Below are 26,762 nucleotides of genomic sequence, written 5' to 3' on the forward strand. Positions count from 1 at the left end.
ATTATAGAGACAAGGTGTGTGAGTAATATCTTTTATTGGACTGTCTGTTGGTGAAAGAGACAAGTTTTGAATTTCACAGAGCTCTTCAGAAGTTGGTCCAATAAGAGATATTACCTCTCCCACCTTATCACTCACGGAATTTTTGTTTATGGGATTTTTTTTCCTGTTTTGAAAGTTGTAATTTTTTTAAATGACATTTCTAGATTTCAAAATCCAAACATTTTCAGAATGAACCTTTTTTGATGGGGTTTAGAGGGAAACCACCTTGTGACTAAGCTACCCCCTTAGAATGGCCAAAGTTACCTATTCCATCCTTCATTCCTCCCCACAAAAACAATAGGAGTTAGGATAGCCTTGTGGTTAAAACCTTGAACTGGAATTCAGAGGCCTTGGGTTCACTGCCTGGCCCTCCTACAGCCTCTTGGGGTGACCATGGGCAAGTTGCTCAGATGTCATCAGTTTTGCACCCTGTACCTGTTGCCAACTCTAGTTGGGATTCTCAACTTTGTGACCTCCCAGCTGGGTAATCACAAGCCCAGGGCTGAGAGCTGGGAGCTGGCAGGCAGGCTGTTTGTACAGTTTTTAAGCCAGAAAGTTCTCTTTGCCTGAGGCAGGGGTAGTCTATTGTTTCTTGTCAAGGTCCAGATTTCTTGGTCAAGGTATAGTCAAGGTCCAAACTCCAGAGAAAATAATAAAGATAAGTAAATACAAAGATTTCGGGGTCTATTCAAAACAGTCCGGTGATCCGGATTGCCCCGCGCTCCACCTATTGTTTGAGGCTCTAAGGGTTATCCCCCTGTCCAGTATGGGATGGGGAACACCGAGCACCCCGCCGGCGTGACCTCACATGCACCGTGCATGGTGGCAGGGGTGGGGTACTGCTGGTGGGGGGTCACGCCAGTGGGGGCAGGGTCACGGCGTTCCCCGAAGCACCAGAACGTCCTGTATTCTGTGGCTGCGGCAATGCCCACCTGGTGCCCAGGGCGGGGACCCAGCCTCCCTGCCGGCTGGCTGCACAGCCGGGCCGCTCCCGCCTGGCCTGGCACAACCCAGACTAGGGTGACCAGAGAGCACGTGTGAAAACTTGGGAGCGGGGGTGGGGGGTAATAGGAGCCCATATTAAAAAAAAAAGCCCCAAATACAGCATCAGCCGCACAGCGAGCGGGGGACAGTCCTACACCAGCTGGGCAGGGATGCTGGGTGGGCTCTGCTGCGAGGCTGGGGGAGCCAGGTGCCCAGGCCGGGGGTGGGGGGGGGTGTAGGCAAGGTGAGCTGTGCTGAGAACTACATCGCCCAGCATGCCCCGCGTCCCAACGGCTCTCCCTCGCGGTGGGAACGACATCGCCCAGCATGCCCCGCGTCCCAACGGCTCTCCCTCGCGGTGGGAACGACATCGCCCAGCATGCCCCGCGTCCCAACGGCTCTCCCTCGCGGTGGGAACTACATCGCCCAGCATGCCCCGCGTCCCAACGGCTCTCCCTCGCGGTGGGAACGACACCACCCCGCATCCGCTTGCTCCCGCTTTCCCAGGAGCCCCCGCGAGCCGGCGCCCCGTTTCCTAAGCAACGGGCTGGTAAACAAGATGGCGGCAACCGGGCCCCCGCCGGGGGGCAGCCGAGTCTGAAACACCAGCACATTCGCCCCCTTCCCCGTCTGCCCCCGCCCCCGCTGCTCCCCATGGCCGAGCGCGGGGGCGAGGAGGGCGGCACGTGGGGGCTGCCCCGCCCCCCGCCCCAGCTCCTCGGCGGGGTCCCCCTGGGACCGACGCCGCCTGGGGACGGGCCCCGCCTCGGGCAGTCGCAGCTCAGTGGCTGCGAGCCGGAGCCGCAGGCGAGGGAGGAGGATTCGGATTCGGACCCGGACCCGGACCCGGACCCGGACTCGGACCCGCAGCCCATGGAGGTTCAGCTCGGTCCCCGCCCGCGGGCTGGGGGGGGCGGGGTCTGTCCCAGGAAGGCAGCGGAAAGGGTGAGGGGGCCGGGGCACATGACTTGCGCGGAGGGGCCTGGGGTTATTGAGCCTGCAGCAGAGAAGCGTGAGGGGGGATTTGACAGCAGCCTTCAGCTCCCTGAAGGGGGGGTCCCAAGAGGATGGCTCTAGACTGTTCTCAGTGGTGGCAGAGGACAGAACAAGGAGCAATGGTCTCCTGTTGCAGTGGGGGAGGTCTAGGTTGGATATTAGGAAAAACTATTTCACTAGGAGGGTGGTGAAGCACTGGAATGGGTTACCTAGGGAGGCGGGGGAATCTCCTTCCTGAGAGGTTTTTAAGGCCCGGCTTGACAAAGCCCTGGCTGGGGTGATTTAGTTGGGGTTGGCCCTGCTTTGAGCAGGGGGTTGGAATAGATCAGTGGTTCTGAAACGTTCGTACTGGTGACCCCCTTCACATAGCAGGTCTCTGAGTGCGACCCCCTTTAAAAATTAAAAAACACTTTTTTATATATTTAACACCATTATAAATGGTGGAGGCGAAGCAGGGTTTGAGGTGGAGGCTGGCACCTCTCAACCCCCCCTGCAATAACTTTGCAACCCGCTGAGGGGTCCGAACCCCCAGTTTGCGAACCCCTGGACTAGATGACCTTCTGAGGTCTCTTCCAACCCTAATGTTCTATGATTCTATGACTGAGCCATTAAGGGCCGAGCTGGGCAGCACTTCCTCTGCCAGGAGGCCGCAGCCCTGTGGGATCTGCCCTGACGGTGATGGGGAAGCTCCTTCCCTTTGAACACGCAGCCCGGCTGGGGGTATGACCCAGCTCACAGGTGTTTGGAGGGTGTGGGGACGCCCGGCCCGGGTGGACAGACTGGGGCTGTGTAGACCTTGCCGCTTGGGCTGGAGCTCAGGCTCTCATGTCTAGGCAGCGGGGTGGGAGCCGCAACTCCAAAGCCCTCTGTCTACACAGCTATTTGTAGCGGGGGCAGCTCTGCCAGCCTGCCTGAATCTGTTGACCACTGGCTGGGTGGTCTGGCAGTGCCCTCCCTTGGTGTCACTGCCAGGCAGGGCAGGGGGATCTGATCATGAATTTTCTTGTCACTCCCCCCCCTCAGTGTGTCACTGTGTCAGACAGAAGGAGGGGCATAGCTGAGGCTATTTCCCTGCCCTCCATTCCTCCCTCCCCTGTGTTGCTTCCATCAGTGAGGAACTGGTGTGTTTTCTTCTTCTGCACCCTACCGGTTACCTGCCAGAAAGGAGCAGAAAGCAGGCTGGCATGCAAATTGCTGAATTAATGCAGGAGAGCAAAGGCACCTCAGCGTAGCTGTGTGCAATGTATGTGCCCAGCCCTGACGTTCAGTACCTTCCCAGGAAGGGGTGGATTTGTTTCCTTTCATCTGTCTCTAATCTACCCATTACCAAGGCATTATCACCTCATATTTTTTAATCATGTCTTAAATATCTCTGTAGCACCATCCACTGTAGTATCTCTGTAGCTCCAATTGCTGTAGGAGGTGCTAGGATTTGCATTATTACTCTTTGATAAATTATTTATCTTTGGTCCCTAGATATGAGATCATTGTGTGGCTTTTCCAAGCTCATAGGAATTTCACAAATCATTGGCTTATTTTCTCATTAAACCTGTGCACTGGTTCACTAGTGCCATCTGTTAACCACCCCCTTTGGCAGAGGACTGGTTGTTTTCTGAAAAGGATTTCACGTTACTCGGGCAAAAAAATGTTAAGGGGCCATTGATTCTCTGGATGTGTTAGTTTTTGAGTACCCAGCTTGAGATATTTTGGGTCTGATCTGCAGAAGAACTGAGCATTCATAACCCAGTTGAAGTCTAAGGGAGATGCGTGCACTCAGCGCCTCTGCAGATCAAACCCTTTCTAAAGTTGAGAATCTGAAATGTGAGGTACAGAAAACTAAATGGCCCCTTTTGAAAATGTTGAAGTCAGCCTTTTCTATTGCCCATGTGAGAGTTCAGAGCTAGTGTACAGTATGTTCTAGTACGTTTTGAATGCTAAAGTTATATCCAATGTTTTTGTTTTTCGGAGTGTATAAAGCTGTTGCAAATGGTGCCGCAGCAGGGACATGAGGCTAGAACTAAAACCTGTGTTCTGTTCTGACTTGCATCCGATGCAATCCCAGTGACTTCAGTAGGATTGAACAGTATAGTATTTGGTTTCTTAAATCTACCTAAGAGTGTGTCTGTCCTTCTGGTGTTTTGCAGGAACATTTTGATGGGGTACTGGATGAAGATACTGTCGGTGAGGCCCTGTACAAACTGGGGCGTTCAGCCCCTGGCGCCAAGTTTGTTTACCTTAATCTGTTGCTTTCAGTGAGTACAACCAAAGAACAAACATCTTTCAGCAGAGCTATCATTGTGATCACTCATGTGATTATCTGCTCACAAGGGTCATCCTAAGCTGAGCTTCACTCTTAACAGGCGATGGCCTGCGTGGCAAAATATGTCTTCTTTTTCAGGAGGCAGGCGTAATTGTTTCACCTTCTGTAGATGACACTTCTGTGCCTGTATGTGGGGACCTTTGGAAGGCTGTGACTTCACTCCTGAATCAGTCCCTCTTTGTTTTCTATTGGGAACAGCTATAGCTGTAGGTGTCAAGGATTCTCTTTACTCTGTCTCCAGGGTAACTTCCTACAGTACTCTTGTTCTGCTCAGTCAGAGCAGAGGAGAAGCGGGAGGTGATAATCCCCTTGGAATACAGCCTGTAACATCACTCTGGTGGGAGGCAATTGTTGCTGTCCAAGATCCATGGGCAACCATGGAGACAAATGTATTACTGCCTTTTTGAACAGTCTCAAGGTAACAGTCTCTGTGTGTATATAAAGTCTGCTGCAGTTTCCACGGTAAACATCTGATGAAGTGAGCTGTAGCTCACGAAAGCTCATGCTCAAATAAATTGGTTAGTCTCTAAGGTGCCACAAGTACTCCTTTTCTTTTTAAGGTAAAGACAGCACAGATTAAGGCAGCTGTGTGGCAATAATTGAACTTGGTGGCTAAGTTGTTACAGACAAATTGCACTACCTTAAATAACTAAATGTAGGAGTAGGTAATTTAAAAAAAAAAATTAGCAGAGTTGAACCGAGTTAAAGATGATTCGCCACAGATTCCTCTTATATGCAGCCTGATGTGGCATTCCCTGTGGATGCAGCCATCTCTCATGACTGCATTTTTTTTTTCTGCTTTTACTTTTCCCCCCATTTGTGTCTGGTTTTGGGCATGTGGTTACACAGCGAGTTATTAAAGCTTCTTTGCTTTTTATTTTCCCAGGGATGTAATTTAAGTGACATTAGCATTCTCTCCAGATACATTCACCTAGAGAAGTTGGAGCTTTCATACAATAAAATTAATGGTATGTAGTAAGTACTCTAGTAAACTCTTGGCTTGTAAAATCATTTAAGATGAAAAATGCAGTGTTCTGTGTAGCTTTAATATCACAAAAACCTGTCCACACATTAATGACATCACTAATCCAACTCTGTGGAGTGATACAGTAGCTGCGTCTCCTTGAGAATGATTTACTGATGGTATTCATAGAGCTGTACCAGCATATGCTAGGCAACATGAAAGTAAAGATTATTGTCCAGTTTACTATTTGGACATAAAGTGCAAACAACCATGTTAGTGCAAGGTTAAGGTGGAGATTTTACACTTGCAAACATCAGAGCACATAAAGTTATGTCTGTGATAGCTATTCCAGTCTTGGGAGTTCTCTTCAGCAAAGATTTCCAGCTGAGGTTGAAGTGTACCAAATTGCGTGCTACTTTTATGGATGATCACAACTGGGGAGTAGGACGAGACCCACCAGACTAATAATCAGGTCTCATGTCATTTTATTCTGTGTTTGCACAGCACCTAGCACAATGGGTCCTGGTCCATGGTTATTAATAATAATAATAAATAAGTAAGGCCTGTGCAGTAACCTGCTGCATCATGTAGCCTCTGCCTTAGTACTTATACATTTGGAGAGCTGGAGATCAGTGCACCTCTGTGACTGTAACAACCTCGCTGTGCCCATTTTACTTTTTTCCAAGTAGAGTACCAAATAGATGCCTGAACTGAATAGGGCCCTTCTCCCAAGAGATAATCACTCCTTTCTTGACCCCTTTAAGATTATGTCTTTTATGAAATAATTCAGGGGGGGGAATCTAAATTCAGGGGGGGAAATCACATGCTCTGCTATTATGCATATACCTCTTAAAATCGGTGTGAGTGATGCTGTGTGGAAGATAGATAATTTGTGACTGATCTAAATATACATATTCAGCCTTGTATGAGACTAAAGAGCCTAAGTCACTTTTGGAAATGAGATTTAGGCTCATAAATCACTAAGGCTCTTTTGAAAATTTTATCTCTAGGTGACAAAGTTAAATTAGGATGATAGAAAACTAAACCAATTTTAAAAAATAGGGATTTGATTTAGGAATTGGGCGTTTATCTCTGTCTTGAGTTGTTCACAAAGTATCTTTTGTGTAGGAAGAGGTGCGAATACATTGAATTACTGCGTGCCAAGCCTTGCTTTGTGTCTTGCATGATTTAAAATTGATTTTTGGTTGCTAGTGGGTGTAATTACTATATTATATTATGACTCTGTAATCTATGTATTTCCCTATGTATTATTTTACTTAATTTGCCGTTTTCCCTTTGTTATAGATCTGTCTTGTGTCAGTCACATGCCTTACTTACTGGAACTTGATGCTTCCAATAATGAACTGACTACATACTTTGATTTCAAGCCACCTAAAAATCTCAAGGTAAGTTGTGAAAAATGTCCTTTGTCAGGTTTGAATTCAAAGAGGCCTTTTAAACGTAATTTAGATTCTGTATTAGGCCAGGCAAAGAGATCAAACTTTCTTTGTCCCCTACACATCCATCTTATTCTGGTTGCCATTTAAAAAAAATAATTGCACCTCTCATTTGGTTTCACGTTCCTGAACCCCAAACACTATGGGAATGGCATTTTACACAGTTCGTTGTACTGGTTAAGATTTTGCCAAATGAATCAAATCTTGAATGGAATCAATTCTTACCTTTCAGACTGACTGGTACCAATTGATACTGTGAAAGATGTGTGTGAAGTATAGCCATATATTGTTCCACTTTCTCTGCTATTGTTTTGATATAGTCCACTATGGTTTACAAAGATCTGTATATTATTTTGAAACACTACCACTATGGATTCCTCTGCTTTCCCTTCCTGATCTCTAATCTTTATGCATCATTGCCAGGACCATTTAATATTGTCTGTAGGAGGAACAAAGAATAGCTAATGAAGCTTCCAAAATTTGAGTTATGTATCTAATAAAAAACCCTTTTGTTATGTCTCACCATGTATTAATATTAATGACCCTTTTATTTTGTCTACAAAACCCACCACAAATATAATGGAAAAGCCAGTTAGTTTCACAGGGGAGTGGAAAGTGCAGAAGAAAGAAAAGCAACCTTGTGTGTCCTTTTTCTCTTCAGGAGGTGGATTTTTCGTACAATCAAATACCTGAAATGCGTGATCTGTCTGCATACCAGTCACTTACTAAACTCACACTGGACCGTATCCTTTGTGGAAACCACAACAGGAGAAGGTAGTTTGTTGTTGTGAAGGCTGTTCATTCTGTGTAGCTGCCCATCTTTACTGTGTAGCTTCACTCAACCATACAATTCTGCCTTGAAAATCAAGGTGAAATAGTTTTAAATCTAATGATGAAATTGATTTTAACTTAGTAAAACATTCATATTTATCAAGGCAGGGTGGGTGGGAGTGTTTGTGAAGATCAAATTCTCTATGCTTGTCAAGGGAAAACAAAAAACCTTCATGGCCTGAAAAGCTAAGAAAGCCGTGAATCATACTCCCCAGACATGGCAAAGATGATAAACAAATGCTCACTGCAGCACTGGGATATGAAGTGTGATCTTTGGAGTTTACTTAAACTCCTTTGTGCTCAGATGCAGGATTTCCCTAAGCTATAAGTGAGAAGCTGGGAGGGGAAGACAGGGTAAATCTCTCCAAAGTTGCCTGTTCTGTACATTTCCTCTAAAGCTCAGATACTGGCCACTATCAGGGCAGAATACTGGGCTAGATGGACCATTGGTGTGACCCAGTCTGATTGTTCTTATGATATACACCTGTTAAAGAAAGAATTTAATGTTAATATGAATAATAAATAATAATTACTTGGGCCTGTGGTATTAATTTAGATGTCATATATGGGCTAAACATGTTAACATAATCAAGTCACTGTCCAACATTAAATAGTGTTAAATAAGGTCTGTGGTTTTGTATACAGAGACCTCAGCCTGCTTAGTACCATGGCAAACACACCATTAACAATCCTTTGAACTTTAGAAGGAAAAAGAGTTAACACATTTGAAATGTTAAATATTAAATAAGGCTTTCATTTTGAATAATATCCCTTATTCCTTTTTACTGGAGAGTTTTTAAAAGAAAAAAACAACCACCTTGTTTGACAGTCTCTTAGGTAGATGATAATAGCTGTCCATTTGAGGAAGAGAGAAGTTAGTTGAGACAGACTGGAGCTGCTGCTGTTAAAGTCTGATCCTGTTTCATCCCAGGTGGCGGTTGGGATCCAGCTATAGCTAGCAAAGGTGGTGATGTCATCTGGGTCCCTCTCTCTGGCTCAGCCTGGTCAGGACATCTTTCAGGATTAGGATGAAGAAGTTCTGGGGTCCCAGGAGATGGTGGGGGTGGAACCCATGATGGTGAAGCTTGGACCTGTAGCCAATTTTTCTCCCAAAATCTCTTCCTTTAAGGACCCCAAAAGGGAGTGATAGGTGGAATAGCCCACTCCCTCTTTATTTTGTCCACCAATTAGGTCTAGTTTCCAACACACCAATTTTGGTTCACTGATTTTTAGTTGCACACTTTTCTGGTTTACCAAGCGTGATCTTAACACAGTCCTTAAGTTATATAAGGAGACTTTTTTTTATTTGGACTAATTCAATCTTTCTGTCTCTCTTTTGATCCTTTTCCCATCAACATTTGTTATTCTGTCTTATTGTGACATTTTATAAGCTGTCATGTACTTGTTACAATTGAGCTCATAATTAGGGTAAATTTGTAGGCCCAATTATTACAATAAGCCTCAGTCATGGACCAGGACCCCCATTGTGCTAGGTGCTGGACAAAAACCAAACAAAAAGACAGTGCCTGCCCCAAAGAACTTATAATCCAAGTACAGTATAAGACAAAAGACAATGGATGGATACTGACAGATGGGGGGAGTACAAGGAAACAGACAGTGTTAATCACCAGGATTTGAAAGGTCTCAGCACACCAATGGCTTAACAGTTGTCGGGATTTTGTTGGCGTCACAACGAAGGAGAGTTAATGGGCAGGAAGTTCCTGCTTTTCGCATTAAAGGGGGTTCAGCATTTATGTAGATTTAATTTGATTGACTGAAAATCAGCTTGGTGACAGGTGAGCTGCTTTAACTGAAAAAACTTTCTGCTGTGTAACCTCAAAAGTAGCTAAAATGGACTGATTTTCAGGTTCCCACAGAGTCCGGGAAAGTTAAGGCTATTAAATGTCAGTGTACAAGATCGTGCTTGTATATGAGGTAAGACTACACACGGTGCAAATTGTTCTCAAAAACACCTTTCAGTCTGTGAGTATGCTGCCCAGGTTGTGGGGTAGTAAACCTCATTCTGGTGGAGATCTGATAAGGATGTGTTAGATACTTAAGTTTTTCCACGGTCTGCTTTTCCAAGGCACCTGCTGTGCAGAACTGTCCTTATTCCTCCTGAAGGCTCTCCTTCTCCTACACTTTTCTAAGGCTTGGTCAAGGGTGTGACAAAAACTCCATTATAGACACAGCTGTGCTGACAGAAGCGTGCTTCTGTCCGCTTAGGTAATGGGATTCAGAGGGGAGGTGTTCCTACATGGACAGAAAACCTCCTTCTGTTGGTGCACACCACATTTACACTAGGGGGCTATACAACCATAGCCATGCCAGTAAAGGGTCTGTAGTCTAGACACGGTCTAAGCTAATGCTCTGTGTTGCTCTTTTGTATTCCCATGTAAGCTTATAAATGCTTATTGAGCCTTAGGAACCTCTTTTCTCCTGCCTTGCACATTACATCCTGAGTCTGCTCCAGGAGGAGAGGATTGCAGGCTGTATCATTTTGGTTCCTTGTCTTCTATACTCAAGTAACCCTATTACTGAAGGATGTTATTTCAGGATTCTTATTTCTCACAGGGGTGGATAGCTCATTTGCAGGGTTTTCATGTTACATTATTGACAAGTTTCATAAGGTGTACAGGTGACATGATTCTTGTTGGAGAATGGCACTGAGACGCCATTCAAATTTCCTATTGCAAAGCAAAAATAACGTGACCAAAGAAAAGGGTCAAGGGTTGTTATCACTGATTTGAATAGGAATTAGGATTTTTCATTTGCTTTGAATGCAGTAGTTCAATATCTTTATTTGCTGGCAACAAATCAAATGAATCAATATGGGAAGAACAACTGTGTGTATGAGTGCATCAGGACCATTTGAAATTCAGAACATGAATGCAAAGTTTAAAATGCAACATGGCACCATTCCTAACTCGTGTCAAGCAAAACTCTCAGAAGACATGGCAGCCAAAACAAGCTGTTCTTATAATCTACAAATGAAACAACATTTCTTAGATATCTTACAGTGGTGAAAGTGTTTGGGATGCATTTCTTAGCAGACAGTAACTAAGCATCTCTTGCCATATTTCAGTGAGTTGTGATGCAGATGGTAAGGTCATTACAAGTTTTCCTGACAGTTGCACACACAAACTTACCTGACAGGATTATAAATTAATCTTCGTAGAGGAAATTGTCTAAAACAGAAAGGAATACAGTTTACTAAGGCAGTAATACCTGACCAACCAGTTGTAGTGGGCCATTAAGATTCTAAAATTGGTTGTTAGTGCTGACTGATCTCCTGCATCTTATTGGTGCAATCACCTTTTATTTTACGTTTGTAATCTCTTGGAACCTAATAGGCTGGTGTTCTACTTACTGGCAATCAATGAGTGAGTGGGTCCACTGTGACCAATATCAATCATGTGCCCACTGAAGTTTTGCCATAGGCTTCAATTGGAAGAGGAGCAACCCTATTTTGTCAGAAAGTCACTGTCTAACTATCAAGTGTGGTACACTTAATCCTGCCTCAGCACAGGGGGATGGACTAGATGACCTCTTGAGGTCTCTTCCAGTCCTACATTCTATTGTGGTCTGAGTGCACTTTTCAAAATACGTCAAGCAGCCTAGCATAGGCCTAAAATAGGCATAAAATGATAGCTCTACAGTAGGAAAATGATAGATCCTACTAGGTAGGAATCTAGGTTAGAATGTAGTGTTGGGGTTTAGTTATAGTTTGACACTGTTAGTGCAGATTGGGCCAATCCGTGTTAGGGGGTGTGTGGCAAAAGCTGGCCAAACCCTGTCATTCAGCACAACAACAGTCAACCTATGGAACTCGTTGTCTGGGAATGTTGTGAAGGCCAAAAGTATAACTTGGTTCAAAAAAGAATTAGAGAAGTTCATGGAGGATAGGCCCATCAGTGGCTATTAGCCAAGATGGTCAGGGATGCAACGCCATGCTCTGGGTGTCCCTAAACCTCTAATTGCCAGAAGCTGAGACTGGATCACAGGTGATGGATCACTCAATAAATTGCCCTGTTCTGTTCATTCCCTTTGAATCATCTGGCACCAGCCACTGTTGGAAGACAAGATACTGGGCTAGATGTGCTGCTGTTCTTGTCTTCTTATAACTAGATTGTATTTTCTTTCATTACCCTTGTAGGATAAATGCAGCTCCTAATTGCATTTGATTAGAATTATTGGTATGGTTCTGGCAAGGAAAAAATAACCTGATTGTTTGTCTACAGGCATCTAAGAATTGAAATGTGGTTGGTTGTGTTACAAAAAGAAGTCGCTGTCCCAGTTTTCAGACTGGTATCATTCTCTCATGTACATTAAAATGAAATATTGTTGCCCCTGTGATTGCATAAAGGCATCAGTCTGAATCCTGCTTGTTCTACTTTGGAGTATTGTAGCAGGGTTTCTTATTTATATTCTCTTGTTTTTAAAGTGTCTGATTCCATTTTGGTCTTATGTGATATGGTTAGTTTTGCCTTTGCTTTACTTTAAATTAAAATGTCACAGTCACCACCACTTGGACACAGAATCACTACTGAGACTGTTATAACTTACTTCAAATTCAAGTAAAAATTTGAATGCCTAAATAATATCATGGATAATGTATATTATACTTATTTATTGTTATGTTTTATGGTCTATGCAGTAATGCTTTGGGGTCTTATTGTGCTAGGTGCTGCACAAGTGTATAGTAAAGTATAGTCCCTGCCTCAAAGAATTTATAATCTTGCATCTTGGATCCTGCAACTGACTTGAATCATAGAATCAAGGTTGGAAGGGACCTCAGGAGCCCATCTAGTCCAAGCCCCTGCTCAAAGAAGATTTGCCCTTGGTGAATTCATGCTGATTTGCCCATGACTTGCCCTTGGTGAATCCATGCTGACTGTTCCTGATCACTTTCCTCTCCTCTAAGTGTTTCACAATTGATTCCTTGGGGACCTGCTCCATGATTTTTCCAGGGACTGAGGTGAGTCTGACTGGCCTGTAGTTCCCCAGATCCTCCTCCTTCCCTTTTTTAAAGATAGGCACTACATTAGCCTTTTTCCAGTCATCCGGGACCTCCCCGGATCTCCATGAGTTTTCAAAGATAACTGCCGATGGCTCTGCAATCACATCTGCCAACAGCTTTAGCACCCTCGGATGCAGTGCATCCGGCCCCATGGACTTGTGCTCGTCCAGCTTTCCTAAATAGTCCTGAACCACTTCTGTCTCCACAGAGGGCTGGTCACCTCCTCCCCATGCTGTGCTGCCCAATGCAGTAGTCTGGGAGCTGAGCTGACCTTGTTCATGAAGACAGAGGCAAAACTTGACATGGGTGGAGCCCCATTGACTTCAGTGGACCTCCCAACAGGTGTAAAGAACTGCCCACATGCACGCAGTTGCAGGATTGGGGCTCGGGCTTGAGAGACAAGATGTAACTGGTGGTTGAAACAAATAAGTTACAATGGAAGGAGGAAGACACGGTATTAGTAAAATGAACGTCTGTATATGAGAGAGAAACCAACCTGCTAACTTAGTTCTAAATATTGCTATGATTTTTTGTATGTGATTATTTTCCTTAAGTGCAACACTGATGCATAGATAATAATATAGAGGAGATCAAAGGGCTAGAGAAGTGCCATAGTCTGACTTATCTTAGCTTGGCACACAACAGGATCACTACAATCAATGGCCTGAAAAACTTACCTATCAAAATACTCTGTCTGGTAAGTGATGAGTTAATTTTTTTTAATAAAGGCTTTCTTTTTTAAATGGTCTAGTTCATCTCCTTTAGAAATGTATTTGTGTTAAGTAAAGGCTGGTTTCCATAGTTCTGTTTATAGTGGTTACAAGTAAACTTTGGTTAAAAGTTTGCTTTTGTACTGTATACTGTTTTAGTAATGTCCTATCTCATTTTCTCTTTGGTAACCCTTTTAGAAGATAAAAATATCAACAGTGTGTGAGCCCTAAATATAACGTTTGAAAGAATCAAAACTTTATTTTGAAAGAATCAGATGTGTATAGAAAAAATGAATTAATTAAAAAATTGAAAACGGTGATGTTTTGAAATAGACATTCCCTTGCAAAGTTGTTTTGGTTTAGAGTAGCATGGGGTCTGAGGGGTGAAAGGGAAACTGACCAGTCTACATTTATTTTCCAAGATGAGTAAAATTCAGTAAGTTAATAACATCAATTATAGAAGAAAACTTACTTTGAGGCTCTTGAAGTCAAAGTGGCAACATGGTCCAATGAATAAGTCATGGGCCTTATTTCAGGATATGTTGATTCTGTTCCTGACTCCCACACTGTGTGGTTCGCTTACCTCAGTGTGCCTTTGTGTCTCAGTTTCCCCTTCTGTAAAATGGGGATAATACCTAGCCTTATTTGTAAAGCCCTTTGCGATTCTTTAGTGAAAAGTGCTACATAAATGCTAAGTAGTAATAGCTGTAAGTGGTGGTAGAAACGTATATAAGAATATTTTTAAATGAGCTGAAAGTGTGCTTTTAAATCGTTGTAAAAGCACAAAGTACATTTTTCCACCTCTTCATTTTATTTTCTTTGTAATTATGATCTTTAAAATAATGTAATTGATATCTTCAAGAACTTGAATCTGAAAATACATATGTACCTGCTTAAGTTTATACACATTAATAGCAAATAAATACATTAGTGTGTCATGTAAAGCAAGTTCTTTATTTTTAAGTCCATAAAATTTTTAATTTGTTTTTTCTGTGCTAACGTACAAAATGGCACCGTAGTATAGAAAAGAATAGTTAAATCCTACATAAGTCAAATGCAGTTGTTCCTTGCACTTCTTTAACTGTGTCTTATTTTAATATGCACTAGAATGTGTTCATTTTTAATAGTGGACAAAGTAATGAGCACTCTTGTATTTCAGGCATACCATTCTTTGCAAATCCCTCAGTGCCAGTGAATCTGGAGCTCTGGCTCTCAGTGGAAGTAGAAAAGATTGATTCAGATTGAGAAAAATCCTATATTTAAAAAAAATGAAATGAATTATGAACTGGTTGAAAACTAAATTTTCAGAAAGATCTCTTTTCTCTTTATACAGTGTAAAAAACACTTATTCATCCTTTTCTTTACGTAGCAACAGAGCAAGTCACTTAACTTCTCTGTTTCTGTTTCCCCATCTGTAAAAGGGGCTAATAATACTTATACCTAATTAGTTGTATTTGAAAATGTTTTGAAGGTGAAAACTGCTATGAAACTGCAAAGCATTATTAATATGACCACTTTCTGTATTTTTGTATTTCCATGCTACTGTGACTGCTCACATAAAGACTTCTCTTTTTTCTTTAATCAGCAAAGTAGGTAATCACATAAAAATGATGTAAATAGTGAAATTTCAATGTAGTGTTTTCTTTTACAAATTCAGGAAAGATGTAAACAGACTGTACATGGCAGAAAAGGGTTATTTTTTCCTGTTGATTCAGCTTTCTTTCCCATTCCCTCTTGAGCTCTTTAGGAAAGAAAATAGAACAGTCTCAAGTTCAGAAGAAGGAACATCAGTAACTGAAAAAACTGCTTAGATATGCCAAAGAGGCCATATTCTGCCCTTGTTTGCAAAAAATAATGAATAGTGCTGTAATGAACTGGATGCTCAGGAAGTTTACACTTTCCAAAAGAGGATTCCTCACACAAATCCCTTGGTGCACAGAAATTTGTTTGTACCATTTGCACAGCACTTTGCAACTACGACTCTTAGCTGTACCTTATTGAGCAGAAGTCTCATGAGGAAGAGGGAGGGAAGAGAGAGTGTCCTTGCTATTAATAGCCCGATCAAAGATTTAAAAGTCAGGAAAAATGTCAATGGTAGACAACCGGATCAACATTGCAATGCATTTATTTATTTATTTCTCTAGTTCCTAAATATTCATTAATAGCATTTGAACTTCCAAAATAGCTTTCAGCATACAGTGACGCTGGTGGAATGAGATACGTAGCTTTCAAGGTTATGGTTACAGATTGCATCAGTAATTGGGGCCCAAGATTAACGCACAAGCTAGCATGCTATACCATGCTAGGAGTTGATAATAGGGATGGCTGTATGATTGATGGGGCTTCAAGAAATGAAACTACCTGGAACCTATGCAGAAACATGTGATCTTCTCATCTGTTTTCTTTTGTGGAGAAAGGGGAATCAGGCCTTGTGTGGTGTACAATGAAAAGCTACTTCAGGGGCCCCCAAAAGCACTGAGTAATCCCAACTATCAGATTCTGATATGCTTCCTTACAATAATTTCAGTGGTGGTATTAATGGAGTAAGATACTACCCAAACTAGAGATTTCCTTAGGTTAACAACCCACTGAGGTGAATAAGATAAGTTGACACATCAGAGAGCTATTGTTTCAGGCTGCCTGCAGAGTCAGGAAAATAACAGTATATTGGTTTATGTACAGTTTACATTTTGATCTTTTTGCAGGCATATAGGTAACAAACATAATTTTTAAATAGATGAAAGCTTGGCTTCTGGGCACAATTCTACCGTGGTGAGGGGATTCTGTAGCCACTTCCATGGCTATGAAATTGCAGAGAAAATCAGGGCCCAGTTTATTTTACTGACACGCATCACCAACCTGCTGCTTAAGGTAGTGCACTGAAGATAAACCAGTCAAGAGGTTGCCCCGTTTGTTACTTCTTGAGTAGAATGAGAAATTATAAACTGGCATCTCAAGGTGAGGCTGGGATTAATATGAGGGACAATGTTACTTTCATGCAATGCTAATGTATACAAGACCCAGGAGAAGAGAAATGGCCTGTCCTGTTCTACTAAGACTGTAAATGGTATTTAAAGTGAACACAGAAATTACCCATTTAGACAGTAGGATGTTGTTCCTTGTCAGAAACATTTTTTTCATGAAAGCTGATGAGAACTTATTATATACTTTGGATTGATTTTCAGTGCTCTAACCAGATTGAGAAGATAACCGGTTTGGAGGACCTGAAAGTCCTGCAGAACTTGGACTTGTCTAGTAATAAAATCAGCAGCTTAGAAGGTTTGGAGGAGCATGATCTACTAGAAGTGATCAACCTAGAAAATAATCAGGTAACATCCTTCATACTAATCTGAATTGTTTTTAGCTTTACCGTCTCTTTCTGAAATTCAGCTCTTCGAAGGTTCAGCCAAAAATCGCATAACGCTACAAGAAAGAAATGACTTTCACTTTACAACCCATTCTGCCACCCTTGCTTATGTTGAGTAGAACCTTACTCCCTGCTCTTGTTTAATTGCTTGGACTAATTTCTGTTTATGTGGGTAACTCTGAGGGAGCATTTAGTGCTCATGACAGCATTCCCTAGAATGAATACCACATTGCAGGGAAGGGCTGCACAGGCACTGACTCTGGGCGCTACGGGACTGGAGCACCCTTGGGAAAAAAATAATGGGAGCTCAGCACCCACCGGTCACCCAGATCAGCTCTGTGCCTCCCCCCCACAGCGCCTCCCCCCCACCATGATCAGCTGTTCAGTGGCGTGCAGGAGGCATTGTGTGGGAAGAGGAGGAGTGGGGGATGGGAAGAGGCAAGGGGGAAGGGGTGGAGTGGGGGCGGGGCCTGGGGTGGAGTGGGGGTCCAACACCCTCAGGGAAATCACAAAGTCAGTGCCTCTGCATGGCTGTGCTGCCTTCTTCCATCCAGCTGTGCCAGAGAACCTCTACTTATACCTTAGCTACTCCAGCATCCAACCCCAACAGATCTTGCCAATGTCCCTCAATCCTGTAACATGCAGGAGGTCAGACTGGATGATCATGATGATCCCTTCTGACCTTAAAGTATGTGAGCTTCTCCTGGGCCTCTGTCATAGAATACCAGTCATGCATACTGTAAAATGGCTTTTGTTATACAGATAAATGTTCACTGGAGACTAGGGTCAGACTATCCAGCTCTTTTATATCTGTAATCTTAACAAGGATTTGAACCCTGGGCCCTATAGGCAACAATTAATCCATTAACCCAGCAGATCACTGAGACACCAAGGTCTTTAATTTCAGAAATGACCCTCAGTGGATGAAGTAATATATTTTATTGGACCATTTTCTGTTGGTGAATTCAATAAAAGATACTACCTAACCCACTTTGTGTCTCTAATCCTGTGACCAACAAGGCTGCAACACAGTCTACCTCGATGGATGAGTCATTCTCCTTTCAAAGCCAAGACTTTGTGGTTATGATCTTAACCCACCTGAAATTATGTATTTTAAAATGCAAATAAAAAGCAACAATAAAAACTGGAAATTGAAATATTCAGATTATTCTCCCAATTTTCAGGATACATCTACAAGCATTAACATAACCATTGTGAATTCTCTTTATAGCGTCATATTCAGTTCAACATTTAAAAACACATCAGTGTTTAAAATCACACAAGGCAGGATGCTAACTATAGCATGGTCCATCATTAGAATTAATAATGCAGCCTCCATTGCCTCATGTAGTTTTTTGTTCTCTATAGCAGGCAAAAGCTATTAATTCTGCCTCATCAACATTTGGTTTATGTCCTCTTTTAATGAAATGTTACTGAAACTGATCAATGAATTACCACCTTTCCAATATCTCCTTCTCTAGAGTGACTTTAAGGGGATATTGCTAACATTGGTAAAATCTCAAATTTCATTTACCTGAAAATGTTGCATTAAACTATTCAGTGTTCAGTCAGTATCTTAGGTGGCTAGTGTTCTTTTTTTGACAATTTCAGAATAACAGCCGTGTTAGTCTGTATTTGCAAAAAGAAAAGGAGTACTTGTGGCACCTTAGAGACTAACCAATTTATTTGAGCATAAGCTTTCGTTGAGCTACAGCTTACTTCATCGGATGAAGTGAGCTGTAGCTCACGAAAGCTTATGCTCAAATAAATTGGTTAGTCTCTAAGGTGCCACAAGTACTCCTTTTTTTTTTTTTTTTTCACAATGGTATTGGAGTCAATGTATTTTACTAAAAATTCCAAACCATGTTACCTACTAGTGCGGAGTTTCTCTATTATCGCGAATGATCACACTGGATTTCATCTTCTCCCACTTTCAAGGGTTGGAAGAAAGGTCTGGAACCAGTTCTGACTCTGGAACAGTCTTCCAAGTGTTTACAGCTTCTTCCATATGAATGGATCGGAGGCAGGACTTATGGTTCTTATATCCCTGAACTTTAATCCCTGAGCAAATGGAGTAGCATTGTGATCTATGGCCCTCATTTAGATATCTTAGACAGTGGTTATGAGGGTCAAAATAGAGAATGTAGAGCTGTAAGGGCTGTTCCTTGATCCCTATGATCTTTTGAAGGTTTTGTCATATATAGCAAGTAAGAAAGATTTTATGGGGAAATTTCCCTCTAAAAACAACATTAGGGTGCAGAACCAAGAAACAATAAATTATCTACTTCCAGAGGGAAAACCTCTATCTAGGGGAATAAACAGTGTCCAACAAGATAAGAAGCAGAGGGAATTCAGACTTGCTGCTTTGGCATTAGGAAGGAATTGTTGGTTTATGGGAGGCCATGTCCCATCATGTAGCTTCAAATGGAACTTTTTCAGGCACAGGTGCATTCCAGGATCCTTCAGAAGTGTCTAGTATAACAGTCATTTCTGGGAGAGAGTGACAGTACTCTAGGCAGGTTTTCTGATCAGTGGAGTCTTTTGAGTTTCCCTTTTCCATGAGGCCAAGGAGACTGAGCGTTCCTCTTATGCCAGAGATAGATAGGACACATTGATGGGACAGTGTAGGGAAATCTTTAGCTACCACTTCATGAACTGTATACATCTAAAGGTTAAAATAACTATCCAGAGATCAGATTTCAGAGTAGCAGCCGTGTAAGTCTGTATTCGCAAAAAGAAAAGGAGTACTTGTGGCACCTTAGAGACTAACCAATTTATTTGAGCATAAGCTTTCATGAGCTACAGCTCACTTCTTCGGATGCATTCAGTGGAAAATACAGTGGGGAGATTTATATACATAGAGAACATGAAACAATGGGTATTACCATACACACTGTAACCAGTGATCACTTAAGGTGAGCTATTACCAGCAGGGCGGTGGGGGGGAACCTTTTGTAGTGATAATCAAGGTGGGCCATTTCCAGCAGTTGACAAGAACGTAAGAATGGCTGACTTAGAGCAACGCTTCCTCAGCTCTCGTCCCCTAATGCCCCTACTCTACTTGCGCTACATTGATGACATCATCATCATCTGGACCCATGGAAAAGAAGCTCTTGAGGAATTCCACCATGATTTCAACAATTTCCATCCCACCATCAACCTCAGCCTGGATCAGTCCACACAAGAGATCCACTTCCTGGACACTACGGTGCTAATAAGCGATGGACACATAAACACCACCCTATACCGGAAACCTACTGACCGCTATTCCTACCTACATGCCTCCAGCTTTCACCCAGACCACACCACACGATCCATCGTCTGCAGCCAAGCTCTGCGATACAACTGCATTTGCTCCAACCCCTCAGACAGAGACAAACACCTACAAGATCTCTATCAAGCATTCTTACAACTACAGTACCCACCTGCGGAAGTGAAGAAACAGATTGACAGAGACAGAAGAGTACCAGAAGTCACCTACTACAGGACAGGCCCAACAAAGAAAATAACAGAATGCCACTAGCCATCACCTTCAGCTCCCAACTTAAACCTCTCCAATGCATCATTAAGGATCTACAGCCTATCCGGAAGGATGACCCATCACTCTCACAGATCTTGGGAGACAGGCCAGTCCTTGCTTACAGACAGCCCCCCAGCCTGAAGCAAATACTCACCAGCAATCACACACCACACAACAGAACCACTAACCCAGGAACCTATCCTTGCAACAAAGCCCGTTGCCAGCTGTGCCCACATATCTATTCAGGGAACACCATCATAGGGCCTAATCACATCAGCCACACTATCAGAGGCTCATTCACCTGCACATCTACCAATGTGATATATGCCATCATGTGCCAGCAATGCCCCTCTGCCATGTACATTGGTCAAACTGGACAGTCTCTACGTAAAAGAATAAATGGACACAAATCAGACATCGAGAATTATAACATTCAAAAACCAGTCGGAGAACACTTCAATCTCTCTGGTCACTTAATTACAGACCTAAAAGTGGCAATACTTCAACAAAAAAAACAGACTCCCCCTGCCCCCCCCCCCCACTGTTCCTCAGATGTTCTTGTCAACTGATGGAAATGGCCCACCTTGATTATCACTACAAAAGGTTTTTTCCCACCCGCTCTCGTGCTGGTAATAGCTCACCTTAAGTGATCATTCTGGTTACAGTGTGTATGGTAACACCCATTGTTTCATATTCTCTATGTATATAAATCTCCCTACTGTATTTTCCGCTGAATGTATCCGATGAAGTGAGCTGTAGCTCACAAAAGCTTCTGCTCAAATAAATTTGTTAGTCTCTAAGGTGCCACAAGTCCTCCTTTTCTTTTGTCCAGAAAGGATATTGTTCTGGGCCCTTTCAGCTGTCCTGAATTTGTGATTCAACAAAACTTGGAGCAGTAGTATAACACTAGCTTGGTTAGATGCACAATATGTCTGTTTTAAAGACAAGTGTCTCATTAACTGCTCTGTAATCATAATATGGCACCTGTGTTGTTATCTCACCATAGTGGAACATTTTTCCTTTAAGTACTATTCTGTTGGAATTCTTCATTCATAGTATCAAAAGAATAGGTCTGGAAAATATAAAGCAAAAGGTACACCAATTACTACCTTTCAGCAGGTTCTTCATATTCCTGCTTTAATTCAGAAGCGGTAAAAAGAGAAATCAGAATCCTATGATATAAAATAGGAGGATTTTTTAATGTAGCCACAATCAAAACATAGTGCCATTGTTACTGCAGCAACATGGATACTGGACTAAGTGGGCCTGTAGCACAAGCAGCGTTGCTTGCTCCAGAGATGATGCATTTCCAGGTGAACTGACTCACCTACTTATTTTTCTTCTGGAATATCAAGAAGCTTTTAGCATCTCAAGAAGGAATCATTAAGGGGTTGCAGAAACTAAGAAGAGGTCAGGTCGGGCAGGAGGTCCTAATATCAGGAGTTGTGACAGTTGGATGAACACTGAGTAAAGCCTGGTGCGCAAAGCTGTGTCATGCAACTTGTTTTTAATTGGTTATTTTTGAGAGTCCTTGTTCTCCATTATTCAATTTCAGAAAAGCTTGAACTGAATGAAAGCTTAAAATGTCTGAAACAGCTGGTCTGTGTTCTCTGAATCCTATATTAAGAGAGGTTTCAGAGTGGCAGCCATGTTAGTCTGTATCAGCAAAAAGAACAAGGAGTACTTGTAGCACCTTAGAAACTAACAAATGTATTTGGGCATAAGCTTTCGTGGGCTAAAACCCACTTCATCAGATGCATGCAGTGGAAAATACAGTAGGAAGATATATTTATATACACACACACACAGAGAACATGAAAAAATGAGGGTTGCAATACCAGAGAAGCTAAATGCATCTGTTTGAGATCCTAGCGTGCAACCCTCTAGCCACTCACTAGGCCTTCTGGGAGGGGAATCCAAACCTCTGAGTTCTGGATACCTTGGGGTGTGTTAAACTCCTGGAGCGCAAACTGAGTCAAGCCTTTCCCCAATCTCTGGTTTCCTAGGCACACTTTCAGGTTGCAGACCTTCTATCTGGCATCCCCCTTTGAATGCTGAAATCCGCTGTCTACCCTTCAGGCACAGTGCTGACCCTTCAGACTTTCCAGTGTTTAAACACACACCTCTCCCAGAACTCCACCCATAAGGTGTGATGCTTCTGGTTTGCAGTTTAGCTCTCTCAGGGGCATGCAGTAGTTGTGAAGCAATCAACACACGCATTTGTTAAGTCTATCAACTTTATTCATTTTATATTTAATCATGTAAAACACAGGTGAGTACAGACCAGCAGGCTACTTGTCCAATTTTAAACTGGACTGGCCTGCTTTTGTAATCTTTGTCCCTTGTCCAGTGCTGAAATGAAACCAGACAAAGTTTTGTCCAGTATCAGATGTGGGACGACATAATGAAGAGTGTGGTGTTCTGCCCATGCTGGCGTGACCTCACATACAACATGTCCCTGCCAGCATGGCTTTGCACGCAAGGCAGTGCGTTCAAAATGGCATCCCCTTGCAGCTTGACCTCGCATGTACTGTGAGTGTAAGGTTACGCTGGCAGAGGTGGGGTCATGCTAGTGGAGGTAGGCTCACACCATTCCCAGAAGCACCAGAATGTCCAGTATTCCAGGAATGTGTGAGTGGCCACCCTAAGTACAGATCACACAAACAATAAAATACTCAAGACACAATGTCCCTCGCTAGCTCATCCTTCTCTTGGGAATCCTTGGAGGATCATCTGTGTTCTCTCAGGTAGGCAGGCTCTTCTGCCCCCTTGCCTATCCTGCCCCTGCAGCAGCCTCCCTCATCTTAATCTGGTACAAAATGGCATTCAGTCCCAGTTTGTTCATTCTCCTCTGTGATTCCCTTTATAGACTCCTGCTAGGATCACTTGCTTCTTTTGTTCTGCCTTTTGGTAATTTCTCACTGCTCTCAACCTCCCTCATCTTCAGACAACTGGGGGCAGTGTCTTCTCCTCCCAGCTAGAGAAAACCCATTAGCCCAAGGTATTTGAATAGACCATCATTCAATGCACTCACCATTGTCTCTGACCTAGAAGAGACATGACACAGCCCCACTAACTCAGAGTGGATCTACATGCCTATAAGCTTTCCATGACACAGTAGATTAATGATACAATTTAATAAAATTCACAATTCAGAAGCGGTACAGACCAAACCTGCAATTCGTCACAGCATCAGTTCAGGACTCTCTAAAAATATAAAGCACTCCTACAAAATAAAGTGAAATAAGTGGGCAAAGATACTATTTTTGAAACAGTACAGAATGATTTAAAAGATTTACATTAACTGGCTCCGACAATGACAATTTACAATCCAGTTTTTCAAAAGTGGGCATAATGGTCTTATCCGCAAAAAAAATCCATACTTGTGAATGCAACTTGTATGATTGCATAGGCAAAGGGATAATTGTGTGCACAAATGAGTACTTGCATGTGCAGATAATAGGGGTGGGGAGACTTCCTGATTAGGCGTCATTCTACACACACATCCACTGTCGGTGCATTTATTCTGAATCATTCAGTATCTTGTGTTGTTTTTCAACACAGGTAATATATAGGTAGGTGATGACATGTCTTGTTTTAATTGTCAAGTCCTGTGATTGGTCTTAGCATTCAAAAGCAGCCAATCAGGCAGGTTTTAGAGTGAGGGCCTTCACTCTGACTTTGCTGTGGACACCAAATGAAAAAAAAAGTCCTTTACAGAAAGGGAGGTTTTTTTCCTGCTTGTGACTCTAAATCTGCAGAAACTGACTGCAAGCTACAGTCTTTCAGGGCACCCTATTGCCTGGCTAGTTCCCTTCAGCCAAAAGTACTACTATCTGATAGCGGTTTGTTTAATGGCCCGTATGAAACGTGTTGGTGGTTCTTAGTGTATTTCCTAATGGTCCAAGTACTACATAAAAAACAAAAAAAATTTGGGCACTTCAGGGTTTGGCAAGGTACTATACAAGGGTTGGAGAGAGCTGTCTTTTTAAAATAACCATCCAGTCTTGCCTAAGCAAGTTACCCAAGCATTATCGAAGCTACCTGAGTTGTGTGACAAGAAGTGTGTTACTGCATGCCGTGGATATGTTACACCTTTGGTAGGTGTAGTGGGGTTTTCGTGTCCACATTTTAGTTTGGCACTAAGATGCTTTCTCCCCATAGTTATCTTATGCTATGTGGCTTTTTACTGATTATCGTTTTTTTCTGTGCATAACTAGATTTCTGAACTGGGTGAGCTGGAATATCTTGAAGACCTGCCTCTGCTCAGAGTGTTCAATCTGTTAAGGAACCCAGTACAGGTAAGAAAGAGGTGAACACGTAACTGAAAATATACTTGCAGTGAATAGTTCATCCTATGTCAAAGAGTTAGAGAGATGTATGGACAGAATAGATGCTGGGCATGCCCCTCTAAAAATACGTAAAAGTGTTAGGGCCCTGATTCAATTCCCAATGAAGTTCATGGAAAGGATCCCATTAATTTCAGTGGCAGCTAGATCGAACCCTGAGTGAGCAGTCACCTTTTAAAATTGCCTCTCCTTGGAATTGCTGTAGCTTGTCAGGCCCAGGATATTAGAGAGAGAAGGCGTTTGAGGTAATATCTTTTATTGGACCAAACTCTTGGTGAGAGAGACAGGCTTTTGAGCTTACACAGAGCTCTTCTTGTGTAAGCTCGAAAGCTTCTCTCTCACCAACAGAACCCTCATCCACCTTGTCTGTCCTTGGAATGGGCATCTTTCTTTCTTTCTTTCTTTCTTTCTTTCTTTCTTTCTTTCTTTCTTTCTTTCTTTCTTTCTTTCTTTCTTTCTTTCTTTCTTTCTTTCTTTCTTTCTTTCTTTCTTTCTTTCTTTCTTTCTTACTTACTTACTTACTTACTTACTTACTTACTTACTTACTTACTTACTTACTTACTTACTTATAGACTTATTTCTCATTCAAGGGCCCTACAATCTTCCCTGGTTGATGAGCTAAAACAGCCCATTTATCAGTGACAGAAACCTTTAATGTGGAGTCAGATCTTAAGTACTGTCTTTGTACATCATGTATTTATAACGTGTCCTGGATGGTGCTGAAGATTAAAGATCCTAGCACCCTGCTTTGATGATTTTAGATCCTCTTTGAACTTCGTAGTGATTTCCAATGTCTGGGGAAGAAATATTAAGGGCTTATCTTCTCCCTCCTGTTTTAAGATAACTGTCGATTTCTGAGGTGGCTTCCTTGAGAATAGCCTGTTGTTGCATGCAATGGAATGAACATAAAGAAATGTTGGAAATACACCACCTCTTCCTGACCTTGCAGCATTCTGCATCGTTTCAGAAAAAATCTGGACGGGTGAGGGAGGAGCAACACATTTAGAACATTATCTGTGATTATATTATGTCCTGTAAAGTTGCAGAGTTGGGTGGGGGGAAGTGGAGCATAGGGACCTATGAAAAGTTGGGGAGGTGGGGAACCAAGGTCAAGGGGGTCTGTTGCATCCCTTGCCCCATAGCAAATGATGTCCCTACCCCTTTGATATCACAATAGACAAAGCTCCTGAGAGCAGAATTTTACCCCATTAAAATGCATCTGTGTGTGCGTGCATATTTTTTCCAGTTAATTTACAGGGTTTTCAGTTACTTGTGAAAAATAAACAACAATTATCTTAAAACAGCTTTGCGACTGTCTTTGAATTTCAATAGTTTAACAGGACCTGACTTTTCTCAGAATTAATATGCTTCAGCAGGTTGTCAAGATGTCAGCTTCTTATTTAATTGTTAATGATTCTTTTTTATTATGTATCAGACTTATTTTTTTTAGTGATTTACAGGCATACATAGTAATTATATTTTATACTCTAACTAAAGAAAAGTTCCCATAACGCTTCTTGCAAGATTAGTGGTATTAGCCATGGGTGGTTATCTAATTCCCATATGGGTAATTACTTTCTGTCCATCCATGTTCTCTGTACATTTTCAGTTGGATATGGTATTATTCTTCAGTTCCTGTTCCAAACTGTTATACAATGTTGCTTCAAGATGGTAAACAGCTCTCTGATGTCTTTCTAGAGGTGGCTGCATTTCAGTGGTGGAGGAAGTGATCGGTTTATGTAACACATTGAGATCTTTCGTGGTGAAAGACATTATACAATATTATGTTAAAATGGCCTTTGGGATATTATTTGCTATCTGAATTTAAATATTTATATATGTAAAAGTGAAAACAACTGAATGCTTCTCTTATTTCTACCAGGAGCAAACAGAATATTGGCTCTTGGTGATTTTCATGTTGCTCCGACTAACAGAGCTGGATCACAGGAAGATTAAAGTGGAAGAAAAGGTATATGGCAACTGTTGGAAACACCATATAGTTCTGGAATGGTGCTAAATAATCCTGTTTCCTTCTGGGCAAAGGTGGTAAATTCAACTAGTTTTCATAAATATTTATGTGCAGATAAAAAATTGCTTTATGTGAGGGGAAAAAATTCCCCACACTCCAGCCAGTAGGTATCAGTTCAGTTCAGTTTTGCTTTTAAGACCCTGACATCTGACGATATATCTGTTGTATTGTCAAAA

The 26,762-nt window shown here is 42.3% G+C and overlaps 1 protein-coding gene across 6 annotated transcripts in view; it reads left to right on the forward strand.

Annotated features, from left to right (window-relative positions):
• Nucleotides 1-1,432: 1,432 nt before the first annotated feature.
• LRGUK (leucine rich repeats and guanylate kinase domain containing) overlaps nucleotides 1,433-26,762 on the forward strand; it is an 82,758-nt gene continuing 57,428 nt past the window's right edge. The window contains exons 1-9 of one of the 6 annotated variants that reach the window (XM_073328869.1): nucleotides 1,433-1,968; nucleotides 4,164-4,271; nucleotides 5,226-5,307; nucleotides 6,609-6,709; nucleotides 7,422-7,503; nucleotides 13,184-13,308; nucleotides 16,507-16,650; nucleotides 24,429-24,509; nucleotides 26,440-26,526. In XM_073328869.1, coding sequence (XP_073184970.1) covers nucleotides 1,678-1,968; nucleotides 4,164-4,271; nucleotides 5,226-5,307; nucleotides 6,609-6,709; nucleotides 7,422-7,503; nucleotides 13,184-13,308; nucleotides 16,507-16,650; nucleotides 24,429-24,509; nucleotides 26,440-26,526 — 1,101 coding nt within the window. In that variant the 5' untranslated portion in view covers nucleotides 1,433-1,677. Of the gene's footprint in view, nucleotides 1,969-3,242; nucleotides 3,263-4,163; nucleotides 4,272-5,225; nucleotides 5,308-6,608; nucleotides 6,710-7,421; nucleotides 7,504-13,183; nucleotides 13,309-16,506; nucleotides 16,651-24,428; nucleotides 24,510-26,439; nucleotides 26,527-26,762 lie in introns of those variants that run through there. The other 5 variants (XM_073328867.1, XM_073328868.1, XM_073328870.1 and 2 more) reach the window with 5 other exon arrangements.

This window comes from Lepidochelys kempii, chromosome 1 (assembly GCF_965140265.1).
Source record: "Lepidochelys kempii isolate rLepKem1 chromosome 1, rLepKem1.hap2, whole genome shotgun sequence".
NCBI lineage: Eukaryota > Metazoa > Chordata > Testudines > Cheloniidae > Lepidochelys > Lepidochelys kempii.